General features: G+C 43.1%; 1 protein-coding gene across 1 annotated transcript; it reads left to right on the forward strand.

Moving 5' to 3' along the window:
- The first annotated feature begins 317 nt into the window (after window positions 1-317).
- LOC135367372 (scoloptoxin SSD976-like) lies at window positions 318-4,484 on the forward strand. The gene is made up of 6 exons (XM_064600907.1): window positions 318-385; window positions 1,633-1,894; window positions 3,216-3,303; window positions 3,396-3,571; window positions 3,646-3,749; window positions 4,367-4,484. The coding sequence occupies exons 1-6, from the start codon at window positions 318-320 to the stop codon at window positions 4,482-4,484; spliced, it is 816 nt and encodes a 271-aa protein (XP_064456977.1).
- Window positions 4,485-15,571: the final 11,087 nt, after the last annotated feature.

The raw sequence follows: 15,571 nt of genomic DNA on the forward strand, positions 1-15,571 counted from the left end.
AAGGTATACGAAAAAAAATAATAATAAATACAAAAAATAAAAAGGTAAACCAGGGCTGAAGTACCATTTTTGCACCTATTTCAACTGTCTATACCCCATGTAAAGAAAGTGTAAGGCACTAATCGCGATAGCTAATTGTATAATACGGGGATCCATGCACGCGCAACGTGCTGCACCACATTAACTTGGTGTGGAGATTGTGCTGGTTTAGTTCCCGAGCAAATTAAATAATAAACACAGTCCTTAATGCACTTGTATATTAACCAGTTGGAGGAAATATTTTTAATGGCTGTTATTCGCTACCGGAATAACAATCTATGCGTGCTCTCCTCACCCGTGAGGTTGCATCTCAAGCGAAGACGGCTCCACACGGGGCCAAACCAAGGTATATCTAAACTGGTAGCGAAAACAAGCGAAAATCCCAAATCAGACCCATCCGCAGATCTACCAGCACGAGCCGCGAGGTCTTTTCCCATTCCTTCGTTTTCTAATCTATCGTACACCATTTTTAACGCATAGGCTTTACCAAGTGTATCTAGACCACAGTGACCCGGGACCCACTGCAGGGATATATGATGACCGTGATCGCTCAGACGCTCAACTTGATGGAGTATATCAGTGACGATTGGGGCGAGCGATCCACGTATCCCCATTCTCATCACTCTGGGCAGACATTTTTGTACTGACAACCGCGAGGTGGCGTTACTTGCACCACCTAGCGTCGCGTACCTTAACTTTATAGGGTAAACTGGTAAGCCTAACTCATAAAAAGCATAATCGTAATCGACTTGTAAGTCAAATTATGACTGGTTTGCAATTCTAACATTACAATAGCTGTTTTTAAGAGACAGTGAGGTAATAATAAACAATAAGATAGTAATAAAATAATGCATTAATAATGATAATAATAATAACGAGAAAGTGCTATCATGTTGCGCCGTCTTGTCAGTGCGAACGTCGACGACCGTACTCAGTGGTATTTAACGGAACCCACGGGGATGACCCTGTTGTTCTCGCGGTGGTCGCAAGATACGGATTATTCCGTTAACGACGAGCGTGGTCACTGACTAACGCCTGATTTACAACTCCGCCAGAACCAAGGAGAAGAACAGTTTGAAACAAATGGAAAGATCGTCGAACAGCGAAAAAAAGAAAAAAAAAAAAACTAACGTTGAAAAAAAGAACGAAAAAGAAACAGGTTAATGGCTGGGGATGCTAACCTTACACAGTGGTGCAAACTCAGCATCGTTCGACGGCTTTAGGGCGGTGTGACTTCGAAGCTCGCTGAATGCCATTCGCGGGCCTTTTCGTTAACTAGAGTCTCGAACAGACAGTTCTATCAAGATCTGAAGATTTTCCTTGTGTGCTACGTGGTAGTTGAAAGACAACGCATTCATTCTTTCTTCTTCACATTCTGTCTGTCTTATACATGATCAGCAATAATAAGCACCATGTGTACATTTCTCGTTAGGTATTCGGCTATTCGAAGAAAAATGGGATCATTGTAAGTTCAGAATACTCTTACTCAAAAGAAATTTTTGCATAACTTGTACTTTCGTCTGGTTTGCGTTAGTTGTTCCATGAGTAGCTGTGTGGATAAAAATTCTGACAGTATCTCTCCGAACTTCGCAGCACGAAGATTTTGATAGTCGTAGCGCTCTCTATACTGGCCCGAGCTTCGGATGACCGATGCCTGCCTGAGTACCAGCAGATAAGTGGTGTAACACACACCGCTTGTAAGCCTCCGAATGACAGCGTTGACTGTCAGAAGCGAAAGCTTGGAGTGTCTGAGCAGGAGAAGGAGACCATTCTACGCGTTCACAACGAACTGCGAAGCAAGCTCGCTCTAGGACAGATTGGAGAATTCCCCCAGGCAGCGGATATGATAAAGCTGGTGGGTATTATTTATAACATGTCGACTGTTGATGACATGCATTTTTTTTAAAGTATCAATCAGTTAACGTTGTAAGGACTCTGGCGTTACCGTACATCCGCGTGGATGTTTTTGCCCTTGAAGGAAAAAAAAAAAAAAACGTATCGAATAAACCGTGGTACACAACGTTTATTCACGTCATATTTACGTTTTGTAGATACGATTTCCATGTATAAGTATAAGGTAGGCCCAGTTACCGCTCTTAGGTTGAATGCAATTATTGGTGACCCGTATTCGCACACATACCAGCGGCATAGTCGAATGGATACAACATTATCGGTCTAAAAAAAAAAAACAACAACAACAACATCCGCTCGTTGGTAGTACTACTTCCAAGATCATACTGAAGACTCGGATACTAATACTGAATACTGGAGACAGGGGCGGATCTGGGATTTTCCCGAGGTGTGTGTGTGTGTGTGTGGGGGGGGGGGGGTCCGCTATGGAGAAGTGCCAGGTGCATATTGGGATTGGTCCATTGAACCTTATGTTCAAGCTTGAAATTGAGGGGGGTCTGGACCCCTGGGCCACCCCCCCCCTCTCCTAGATCCGCACCTGCTGGGTTCGAATCCTAATATTGTCTGTGCTGTTTCAGGTTTTTCCTGTTTCCCGGCAGACCTTTCATAAAGCAGACGTTGCCCACGAAGTTGGCCCCGAATCACATACTAACGTTCATGTCTCTCACTCCTTCCTACGGTCCTCTGTCCACGTTTTACCGGCGCTCATAGCCACAGTTGCTCCACGTAGTTTAACTTTAAAAAAAGAAAAGAAGAAAGAAAGAAAGCACTTAAGACGCTCGAGACTTACCAACGATGAGCTCCGTGCACCAAGAGACGTGTATTTGTCTATAAAGAAGAAGAGAGACATGTCTATCGTCAGCGGAATGTCTTTTCGGACGACATAGCAGATATACTAAGGGGTAGGGTGTCTGGATGCGTTTTTTCGTGAGAAACCTCACAAAGTATGCCGTTAAAATGATGCACAACGTTCTAAATAGCACTACGAGTTCAGGCCAGAGCACTCTATATACACGCGAATCGAGAGCAATCCTTTACTTTGCGTATACTTTTTTAGTTGCCTTGACGTACGGCAACCTTGATAATACGCAACATGAACAAGATTATCATTCTCACGTCACGACAGTTAACACGCGACACAATGAGCAGAAGCGAGCGAGTATTTGCAACGAAGAGCCAGTTTAAAGTCGCGCATAATCTTTGTAGTATTTGAATAGAGGTGGCCATCTGTCATCTCAATTGTTATGCATTTTCTCTTTTCGCAGCAATGGAACGATGAATTGGCTGCAGTAGCTCAGGCACACACTGAACAGTGCAAGTTCGCGCATGACACCTACAAGGAAAGAATCACAAGTATGGCGCTTCCGTTTGTTTCCTTTCCTTGTGGGGGGGGGGGGGGAGCGGGGTAGTGTATCGACCCTCATAATGTCACTGCAACATTGCAGCACTGATCAAGTGGACTGGGCAGAATGTAGCCACAATTTCGACTACTAGAGCCAACGACACGGCTGATTGGCCCACTATGATCAACAAGTGGTTTGTTGAGTACAAAGACGCCCCAGTTAGCATTGTCTCAAATTTTGTTCAGACGACAGGACGTCCCATCGGGCACTTTACGCAGGTACTGTCATAGTTCTGGGTAGCCGATTACAACGAACAATTTCATTAACCACCTAAGTGTTTTCTATATCACAGGTGGGTTGGGCCCAGACCCGTTTTGTGGGCTGTGGCTATAATAGCTATAACACCACTGCAAGATATGCTTACAAGAAGCTGTACACCTGCAACTACGCAAAAATGTGAGGATATTTCCTTCGAACTAGACATTACCGATTTGTACAACTCAACAGCGTGAAAAAAAAAAAAAGAAAAAAAAAGGAAAAAGACAAAGTCTCTAGCGAGGTGATACTCAGCGAAACCTATACGGATCAACAGGGGAAGAAGTCGTTTACATAATGGATGTTACCCGTAAGTTCGCGAATGCATAGCAACTCTCGCCGCTGGCGAGCGACAAGCCTTGCCCTTAACTTTCTTCCTATCTGTGAGTCCAGCAAAGTAAGACGCAGAAACACCTTCAGAATCGCCATCGCTATACCGGCAAATCGTATATACTTTCTTACATTCCAAGCCATATTCCTTTACGGTACTCCGACAAACGGTGCTACAGGAAGGGCATGATTCTGCTTTATCCCAATATCCCCATGATCCCAAAGCAGTATCGACATCAAAATTAATACCAATGCACTCTAGAAACACGTGGATATCGTACGATGCAAAAAGGTATAAGTATGATCGCAAATATAGGGTAATGAAAACAACAAAGAAAGATGCCGTTGGAGTTCGTGCGGGAATACGTCGACAAGATCGTTATATTCGTAAACATGTTTATTTAGATAACATATTTTCAATTTTCCAGGGGTAACTTTCTCAGGCGTCCTGTGTACAAGGAAGGCAAGCCGTGCAGCCAATGTGTGGCAGGAGCCAAGTGCGACAATGGACTGTGCGACATGAGTGGACTACCTCTCCGTTACTAAAATGTGTTTCTAAAGAAACTCTATTTATATTGACTCTATAGACACATTAAATACTCCATGGAGAGTCTATAGAAATTCTTATGAGATCCTGACATGTCCCGACTGATTTCTTACGGAAGATTGGTCACCGTTCTTCTATAGGAACTCTAATGAGCTACTAATGAGAGAGTTTCTATCGCTTTTCGTTAGAGTTCCTTTAGAGGTGTGTTGTGTGGTTTTAGCGCCATAAATGTTGCATGCAAGCACATCAAACATGCATATGAGGAACAAGCTTTTTATTTATATTACTTTTGGCTCCATTGAGAGCAACGAGGAGGGGCTCCTCTTCAGTTGAGTATGTGATGCAAAAGGGTATCTTCCACGTGTCTCTCCTGAAGACAAATACATAAAAATGACAACGAGTGCAACCTATATTCACAAATATTAGCTCAAGTCTAGACATGCCATTCGAAACATGATAAACATCCACCCTTAGTGCTATAGGAAACAAAAATACAAAAAGTGAGCTGCATACCGCACGCACTTTAAAATGGAGACACAAACATGAATGATGCAAAACATGAAAAAAAAAAAAAAACAGGATTATTTTCCTTCGGTACAGAGGTTTATCTAAAAGCTACGATGAGAGCATTGATGCAGTGTTTGCAGGTGGATTCTACGTCCAAGCAGACTTGCTATTTAGTGAGAGACATATACGTATATAGCTCAGTCGAACACGTACACAAGATGGAAGCGCACTCTTGTGTGGTGATGAAATTTGCCAAAATTTGAAATGACTGCTTGATCGAGCTGATTGCAGTTTGACTCCTCATGGCATTGCTACGCATCTGGACCGCAGCCAGCTGTTACACAGAGTTTACACGTTACTCGAAAAAAGTAATTGATTACAATTACTGTTACTACTGCGCGAAAAGTAATTCTTTACCGTTACAAATTACTCCATCAAAAATGCAATACGTTACCGATTAAAAATGTAACGCGTTACTTTTCCCGTTACTTTTAAATTGTGGGCCATACCTAAGCCAACAAGCCTGCAGTGAATGCAACCATGCAGCTCTTGTTGCACATTCTAGTATGAGAACCAACATACATGATAAGTGAAATTCATAAATACATTTGAAAGCAACATACAACACACATACACGCGTTTATTACAGATTTATATACACCTTTAAAACAACATCGAAACATCCGCTTCGTTTTACTATTGTTATGGTCAGCCCGCACAATTTATCAATACAGTCACCATGCGCTTGTCAATACAAACGGCAGTCACATTGATCTCTTGCATCATTGCTTCGATCGAACTCTTGGTGGAACAGAAGAACGGATTGGCTTGCTGAAAAGGGGTTGTCATTGTTGACAGAAGATTAAAAACGTAATCGATTACTCAATAATTGATTACCGAAAAATTGTATCAGATTACTTGGAAAATTGCTTGCTCACAAACTTAATTGATTACGTTAAAAAATTACCGAAAAAAGTAATTGATTATTAGTAACGCAATTACTAGTAACGCGTTACGTACAACTCTGCTGTTACACCAATGTTGCACAAATTTTTGTCGAAGCATTTTGCTCTCAAAAACAAATGGTAGTGTAGTACCTGCACTTCCACAGTTCTGCCTTGCATTCGGCATTGTAAAAGAAAAATCGCGCCATAAATAATTCACGTGACGTGGTCCTATGAACAAGGATTGCCTCACATCCTGCTGATCTCGGTACAGCCCCGAAACCTCCAATTTAATTCATTAATGTATGTTCGCATGTTCTACCCACTTGAATATCAACATTGCTCCTTCCGATATTGGACGCGATATTGTGGTCTTCTGGGCAAGACAATATTCCGAATGATTTTCTTAGAAGGCACGCCGAATTCCTCAAGATTATTTTCCAGATATTGCTGGACGAAGGGACTGTCCCGAACGAATTGAAATGCGCTCGTATAAAACCGATACATAAGGCAGGGGTCCCGACTTTGGTTTCGAATTTTCTCTGTTGTGAATTGCTAGAGTACATGTTTTCTAAACAAGTGACATCACGATTCAAGTAACAGCATTCCTTGCAGCATCTCTTGCAGTCATGCCCATATCATCGTCATCATGTATTTCTCTCTCTCTCTTTCGTGGTGACTACTCCGCTGTCGTGGCCATGACGGATTTCATCCACGACTTGGCATTTCCTTTAGATAATAACCTACGAATTGACAGTTTGTGTTTGCATGTCTCCAAGGCATTTGACCGTATACGTACCCTATAGAAAGCTGGCACCTAATACCAAGATCATGGCTTGGCTCCGGGACTGACTCCCTGTGTGATCGAACACCACACATCTGGGTTATGCCACAGGAGTCAGTCTTGATACTTTTGCTGTTTCTTGTCTATATACACGTAAGTAACATTAATTGTAAAGTACGTTTATTCGCTGATGAGTGCCTAATATATCGCGCGATATATTCCGAAAAACATAGGCATATCTGAACGTGCGTCCTCACTATGCCGATTGTTCTCTCTTTCTCTCTCTCTTTTTTTCTTTCTTTCTCTCTCTCTCTCTCTCTTTTTCTTTCTTTCTTTCTCTCTCTCTCTCTCTCTCTCTCTCTTATTTTTCTGTGTGCTTTGCTTATGGACCTGTGTCCTTTGCAAAGGAGTTTAGAACATATCAACGAGTGGTGTTAGAAATTGCAAATCAAGTTGAACACAGACAAAACTGCATGTGTGATGTAGAACAAAGGCTTTGCCACCATCATAGTACTTGCAAGGGAGCTTAGTACAATATCTTGGGGTCGCCGTCCCGTCCGGTTTCAGATGGAATTTTCACGTGCGCGGTGCGCTTAATAGGCATTATAGTCAAGAGAAAGCCTCTTCTATCTCAGAAGAACACTTCATTATGCTACTGCTTAGGTCAGACTGCCGGTATATAGAACACACGTGCTGCCGATCCTCACGTTCTCGAAGGTAACTTGGGACCCCTGTGCTGCGTCTCTTTTGCAGGTTTCTTTCGAATTGTCGCCACTATGAGTGTATTATGTGTACCTTCCCTGCTCCTTCCAGGGTTCCTTCTGGGACCAGAAATAAATGAATAAATCGTTATTATGTCGTGTCGTTCCTTTTGTCTTCCGGATTCCTTAAGCCTCTACAGACTGTTCATATGCAGACTGTAATCAGCAATTCTATGGCTTCCATTGTTTAGCTGCAACTAACGGATATCTCATGCTTATTTCCAGCAATGGGGTGGAGTATAGACCCCTGCGATGAAACTCCCCATTCCTCTTCTTAATATAACGTTATTGTCACGAGTGCTTTGCAATTGTTCAGCTGGTAGTGTATTTCATTACAGAAATTCGAAGCGCGCTGTGCACGAAGAGCATGCATATGCATGCCTTATCACGCACAGCAGTTTATTTACTTCCACCTTACCTCACAAATTAAAAGAACAGTGGAACAAATTGGTATATTGGCGCAGGTTCTGCATCCGCTTCTTCTGCACAGCTGAGCGACTGTGAGGGGAACCTGCAAGCACAAGCGCATTGCTTATAGAAAACGCATGGTCTTGAGATTTGTAGGAGCAGCCACACATACTTTCTTAGTACGTAATGGCACCAGCGAAGTAGGAATGCAAACAAGTCCGAGTTGTCAGATGCATGCGATACGAATAAACAGATTTGTCCTCAAAATAAAGAGCTTACCTGTGAAAAATTATCCATCTTTCTCTGTCCGTGTGAAGTGTACCCAAAGCTGCAATAAACTGGCATGACATGCCCTTTAGTTTAAAGTAAATTTTAAAAAATGCGGGCAGCCCCGCTTGAACTAAATGCAGATGACAGAATGAGTTGGGCCCACCAATATGGCGGCCGCGGTGACCACGCTGTGGAGCAACCTATTCGCGATCCAGCCTATAGACCGTTTACAGTAGCCAGTTGCTTGATGCTCTAATAGATGGCCCCACAATAGCCCCGCCATTGCTTGCCTTCTGCGAGTGCCTTTGCCTATGTAAGTGCTTCCGAGCTTCTTAGCCGCTGTGCTACAGTTCTGTGCAAAACGCGCAAAAGCAGAGGGAAGACTTGTTCCGTGATTGAGTGTAGCAACTGTGACGGAGATCTGATTGTGTGGGACGAAGCAGTTTGTCAAATTCACGAGCCGTCGCTACACAAAGACTGCCCGTGTTCGAGGCCTTTTGTAATACACGGGTTCCCACAAGGAGAGAAAAACAAGCTGATCCGACAACGGTGGGCAGCAAATATTCAGAGGAAGGATTTCAAACCGGGAAAGTCAGCGAGGGTGAGTAATGCAGCCCTCAAAGTAGCGCAGCATTTCTGTGTGAGCCCCAAACTCTGCTGTAGGCGTTGACTGTTGCTTGTGAGAATGAACTTAGTAGCCCCTAGAGCTAACTCCTAATAGCAGGGGTCACGTTCGCTGCAGTGGAACGGTTCCATGTACATGTCTTGTCAATGTACGAAGCACTCATGAGCTCCTTGTTTGTCACAACCTTGTACAACCTTGTACAACCTTGATCGGCAGTGCATGAATATGACTGCACCTGCTGCTCAAACCCACTTTACATGTGCACGTTGCCGCCGAAGAGAATATCTGTATTATACGTTCTGCTCACTGTTTTTGTCGCTTTGATGTCAGCTTTTAAAAAGCATACACAATCGTTGCACTGGCACAGTACTACATCGATATGGCCACTGTTAATCACGTTCGTTCCCTTTGCAAACCCTCTGTGGTTCAGCGAAGGATTCGTTTAAATCGGGGAAAGCGTCTCTGGGTTGGACCCCCGTACCAGCCGTACTGCGTGCGCCGTTGCCAACAGGCAGCCGAGAGAGAAGGCAAGCAATGGCGCGCAAGGTCGTGCGCCAAAATGGCGGCGCCCAGATAACTCTGCTGTAAACGGTATATACTATAGAGATCAGTGCATGCCACCCCTGTGGATCCAGCGATCTTACCAAAGCAAAGATGGCGCCGGACAGGATTCAGCCATGCATATGCAGCCGTCCGATCGGGACGGGTTTCGTATATCTCCAAAAATAATTGTTAAAATATTTATATTTTCAGTTCCGATACAGTTTCTTTAAGTGATTTTAGTGTATAATTAACTGTTTGAAAATTATTTTTGATTTTATTATCGCAGTCCATTGCAGTGCATTGTCATCCACAACAAGAGAGCGTTCCTTTCCCCCTTTCCTTTCCGTAAGCAGTGCACATTGTCATTGAATTTCAACTTTTGACTGGCAATGCTTGTTAATCGCAGGCAGGATGTTCAACCCATTCTGACAGTATATAAACAACTAACCAGCAAGTGTTGTGGATGGTACATTTGGCTACATGAATCCAAATGCTTATTGCTCAAAATTATGACGACAAAGAAAGAAAGAAACATACCCTCATAAAAATCCTAAGTTGTCAGTTTTTATCTGTCTCTCGGTGTTTGTGGGAATTTTCCTCGGTAGGAAAGTTAGTTTTCACATGCGTATATCTATACGTGGGATCGCAAAGAAATAGCGTAATCGACAAATATGGAGTCAGACTAGCCAGACTCATTAGGAGCTGATTTTCTATTGAGTTTCTATAGACACAATAAAAATACATTTGGTTCTCTATAGGTACTCATTGGGCATTTTGGTGGCAAACCAGCTGCCGCAAATAGTGGGGAAAGTGGTGGCAGCGTCGGAAGAGCGCAACAGCCAAACAGAAGGCCTAGTACCAGCTATAATAGAAGACGTGGAACCAGCGACGGAGGAGATAGAGGCGATAGTAGTGGTGGCGGAGAAGTAGTAAACAGTGGACAAGGAGCCCATGGTGTTGGACGAGGAGGATATGGAGACGCATACGGAAGCCCTAATTTCATGAGATCTTTTCGCTTCGGTGGCTTTCGCTTTCAATAAAACGATTACACAATACAATGTATAGACTGGGTATTTAACAGCATGATAAACCCACAACAGGACTCGTGCAGTGTTGCAAGGATAGCTAGACGAGGCAATGGTTTTTCAAGCGTGGGGGGGACCCCCGATACAAATTTTTAACGAAAGACAGTTTGATTCTCATCTCGTTGTCTCGCATGAGAAAAGCAAAAATGCTTTCGCAATATTTTTTAGATGTGTTTTTAGGCGACAGATTGAATGTTGCAAGGTTGCTGAAGCATGGGGTGAAGGAGGGGCACATCTTCCGCCCTCACCAAAGTTTTTCACGGAAGGGCAATGCTTTCACAAATTTTGCAAAAGGTCAGATTTCCCGAAAATTTCATTTCTACATGTTTCTCATACACATACTCAATTCGACAAAAGAGCCAGATAAACGCAAAATGTTCCTCTGCGACTGGAGCTAGACAGAAGTGTGGCGAAGGCCATGTCCTTCGACTATCAGCTTTGGAATGTTTAAAATGTCTTGCGAGCAGGAGGCCGAGACACATGCCTGGCCCCTGGCAATAGGGCTGTTGCGCTAAAGTTTGAGGAGGGCGACTGGAGCGCCACTCTGACCCCTACCGTCGAAATGCTACGACATGCGGCCGGTCTCGCCCCGTATGCATAACTGATAGCAACGGGTAGGACGCGTCAAAGAGCGCGCCGTTCTTTTTTTTATTTTTTCCGAAATCGAACTCTACTCGAATGGAATCGAACTCTATTAAAATCGCAAACTGCTGTTGTGTCGTACGCATAGCAGCAAGAAAATGGCTACGGCAAAAACGCCCAAGAAAAGTCCCCGGAAAAGATGTCGCCGAAAGAAATGTCCCCGACTGGCAGCGCTATTCCGGCTGCCGGCGACATGCAGATTGCAGACAGCTGTATTATCTTTTGTACTCCAGAACTAGCTAATTCTTAAAATATGAAGCCCTGAAATAATTATTCCTGACTGCTGCCGCCGTTTACCGGTTTCAGTCATATAGACTTACATTGCGGCTATGTAATATCCAGGTATAATTATTGCAGTACACAAATATCGGCATCCGTTCTAATGAAATAGAACACAAAAACTTTGACCAGATATACTTTTCGTTTTCTTGTATTTGCTTTGCAGTTTTCTGCTTTTTATATTAAAAGTCGACTGTGCAGCCGATGCTTCGGATAATTGTCGCTGTGTGACAGTAAGATCTCGAGTCTAGGGACGACGAAAACAGACACACACAGACAGAGTTTGGAGACATCTGTATGTGTCTGTTTTCGTCGTCCCTAGTCTCCGGGTCTTACTGTCATTAATTACACTCACCAGCTGACTTGTTTTTATCAATTCTTTCACTGGGTCGTCGTCACCAGAAACTCCATATATACATATACAAGGAAAAAATATAGCCGGCGCTCTTTGGAGCTCTTACAAACATATACATATACAATTGTGCACAACCTTTGTTTCCGTACGCATTAAGAAAAAGTTAGACGTCTCTTTGAACGAGACGGACATATGATAGCTGATTCCAAATCTAAATAGTCGAGAAGTTCGCTCAGAGGTCCCAGGAAAGACTACTTGCAACTATTTGGGTGTTGAACCACAAAACAGTTTGTGTTTCTTTTCGATGTCCCGTTGATATTGTTCAACTATCTTCAATTATGACGACGAGCGTTTTGTTAAGTCCCCATTGAATTCGATGAGCCCCCTGCGAATTAATCTTTGCCACGTTCTTGTTAAGCCTGATCTTTCTCAGAATGAAATTTATACTTTTACTGGTGCACTCCCAGTGCACCAGAGAAGCACACTAAACACCCTAACAAACAGCGTAGGAGGAGGAGGAGGAGGAGTGTCGTTGGGAGGAACCCGAGAGGTCTGCCTGCCTGATTAGGCGGCATGTTTCTCGGGAAGGGAAAGGTGGTGGAGAGGAGGAGAGGAAAGGGTGAAGTGGAAGACCGAGCGGAATCCGCTCGGGGGGAGGATAGCTGCGTCCATGGGCCGACTTCAGGGGAACTGTGCCGGCATACGCCTATTACACATCTGAAGGAAACCCAGGAAAAACCCCAGACGGCACAGCCGGCCCGCGGATTCGAACCGCGGACCTCCCAGTCTCCAAGCGCACGCGTTACCGCTGCGCCACCGGAGCTGGTAACAAACAGCGTCATTCGCGACATACACGCGTTCTGCATATGTACATCGTGCCGCGCATTGTACGCATGTTTCAGCGACTTTTTTAGAAAGAATTTGTCGATCCTTTTGACTTTTTTTCTATCCGGAAAACAGATGATAAACCATAAAGCCACACCAAGTTAGCCAGCGTAGGCTGAGTGTCGTCTGCTAGGGAGCGGCCGTGTGTTGGAAAGGTCGCCACTAGCGGCGCTGACACACAAGGTTTGCTGCGCCACCTGGCCCAGCGCAACAGGCCTACGATACCCCTTTTAGGCAGACACTTCATTACTTGACTTATGATTCGTTATGGTGATTTGATATGCTTCCAGTGATGACGTTCAACCCATGTATATATTGTAAATAAAATGTATGTTTTTTTTTTCATGATAAAACTCGCGACAGAAAATGCCGTTCTAATTAATTCACCTTATCTTGTCTAAACAGGACCTCGACACCGCATCTGCTCCCGAGTGTAGACGAGCTATAAATAACATAAGAAGACACATGCGACAGCTGTAGTAGAGAGGACATTCCTATTAACTGAGACGAAATGGGGTCCTGGTGGGTTGGAATCAGAAAATTGCCCGTTATGAAGAATAACACATTGTGTTACAAGAGAGAACTGATGTTCTGAGGCTGGGAACAACGCAGAAAGGACAAACTGTGACAAAAAGTGTTGTCTCGAACAAACATTTTAAGACAAGAGATATATCTACATCCGAGTACAACGAAGGGTTGTTTTATGATCTCATCTGTTACTGATGTTCCTAACATGTAATGCATTATTTGAACAATGTATTCTTCGCTAAAACAAAAGGAGTATTATTCAGAGGGCGTATACTGTAGATTTACAGACGGTCAAAGCCCACACTGTGGCACTATGACGGAGTGGAGTGCTTAAGCTTGACAGCGATCAAAGCATCACTGTACCACTGTGATGTGACGGGTTTGACGGAGTAACAGGTAGACTATAAAATTAAATGCGCGCTTCCTGTGACTGTGCTCTGCAGCAGCAGAGCAAATATTTCGTTACAGTGTTCCAAGGTGGACTCAGTAAGTAACTTGTGTTGTCTTCTTATGGCGTAAGGCAAAGTTTTTGTTGTCTATTCCCTTATGAAAATGATTTTCTAGTCTCTATACAGGGCCTCTACATAATCTATATGTCGTATCTAGTGTCAACCTTGTGCACAGGAAATAGATAGAAGCTGTATAGGGTTTTTAACTGGTAAACTCTATACAGCTTCTCTACAGGATTCAGGAACTAGAATGTATCTGAGACTTGCTACACAGTCTGTATAGAGCTTATACTTGGCACGGAAGTTCCTATTTAGGGACGTGTGGTACTTGTTTTTCGCTGTACATTTGAAAAACAACTAATACATATGATGCGTGCATGTATGAACATGGATATAAATGCTAACAGCAATATTGTAACCTATGACTTCAGGCAACGCGAACATTTACTGTTTATACTGTGTAATGTTGCCCTTATAATTTTTCTACTATATCCTATACAAATTGTGTACAAAAATCTAGACAGGGCAGATTGGAATGGTATAGGAATTCTACAGGGTGTCTTTTTTTAGGCGATACAGATTTTTCATTAAAAAACTATAAGGACTAGAGCTAGACATGCTGTTTTCACTTCTATCATCTCTGGGCTGGCGGACGTTCCTGGCCAAATGTTGCTCGACTGTCAAATGACTAATTACCTAAAAATCGTTAATTAACTTTTTATTTATATCTACGAAGTTGTCCCAATGAGAACATCTGTTCCTTTCGGTGACCTGATATCGTAGCCGTTTTCAGAACAAAAATCCGTTCCGTAGATCGTCCGCAAAAAAATCGTAAAGGAACACAATTTTTTCTTTATGTTTTTCTTCGGAGACCCGTCTTTCTTTTACCCCCCAATGTGAGAGGGGGAAAGTATACAGCCTGTATACAGCCTTTATCTGTTCCCAATCCATTTTTAATCGATATTTGATGACTATTTTCAATAGAAGATGTATTACGAAGCAATCGATAGAGTTCCTAAAGAAACTGTATACATTTTCGTTAGATCTTTTCTATACAGAACCTATCCAGCCTCTAGCCAGTATTAATGCCATGCACGTGCACATGTTACGCTGCTGCTTCTGCACTGCCAGAGGAAAAGGTAGACACGGTATATGAAAAAGAAAAAGAAAGAAAGAAAGGTCTGAAAGAAAAACCCGGGCTGAAGTACCATTTTTGTACCTATTTCAACTGTCTATACCTCATTGAAAGAAAGTGTAAGGCACAATCGCGACAGCTAATCGTATAATACGGGGATCCATGCATGCGCAACGTGCTGCACCCCATTAACTTTGGTGTGGAAATTGTGCTGGTTTAGTTCCCGAGCAAATTAAATAAGAAACACAGTCCTTAATGCACTAGTATATTAACCAGTTGGAGGAACTATTTTTAATGGGTGTTATTCGCTACCGGAATAACAATCTATGCGTGCTCTCCTCACCCATGATGTTGCATCTCAAGCGAAGACGGCTCAACATGGGGACAAACCTTTTCGTTGATGCTGTACAAGTATCTTTCTCTGCAAACACGTCACATGTTTATGACAGGTAGTTTTCTTGTTTGATGACAATACACACAGGTTTGTGTGTGTGTAAGTGTTTCCCTCCCCTCTGTGTTTATTTTATTTACTTCCTCTTTCCCGCGGTTTGCAGAGGGAAAGCACCTCTCTGCTGTCTCGGTGGAATAAATGCGATATTCCTAATTTTTGAAGTAAAAATAAGACTATCGAGCTACTGCAACGGCTAGGCGCCAACCATGCGTGGTGAACGAGTTATCAAAGCTGTTAGCTGTATCGGAAAGGAGATTTTTTTCATATTGTACACGACTTGTATCTATTTTCTAGTTTCGATAGAAACCTGTCACCAAAAATTCATTGGAAATGGATAAAAGATTTGATAAAGGCTGTGTAGAATTCTTATAGCTGTTGTACCTGCCTTGTCTAGATTTTCCTATACAATTCCTATAGAATTTGGAAACGTCTTTT

This window comes from Ornithodoros turicata, chromosome 1 (assembly GCF_037126465.1).
Source record: "Ornithodoros turicata isolate Travis chromosome 1, ASM3712646v1, whole genome shotgun sequence".
Taxonomy (NCBI): domain Eukaryota; kingdom Metazoa; phylum Arthropoda; class Arachnida; order Ixodida; family Argasidae; genus Ornithodoros; species Ornithodoros turicata.

Excerpts from the sequence above, each read along its gene's own strand:
- LOC135367372 (XM_064600907.1), top strand. The coding sequence starts at position 318 with ATGCGTGCTCTCCTCACCCGTGAGGTTGCATCTCAAGCGAAGACGGCT. Across the intron at positions 386-1,632 it reads CCACACGGGGCCAAACCAAG|CACGAAGATTTTGATAGTCG; the intron begins GTATATCTAAAC and ends CGAACTTCGCAG. Across the intron at positions 3,304-3,395 it reads CTACAAGGAAAGAATCACAA|CACTGATCAAGTGGACTGGG; the intron begins GTATGGCGCTTC and ends GCAACATTGCAG.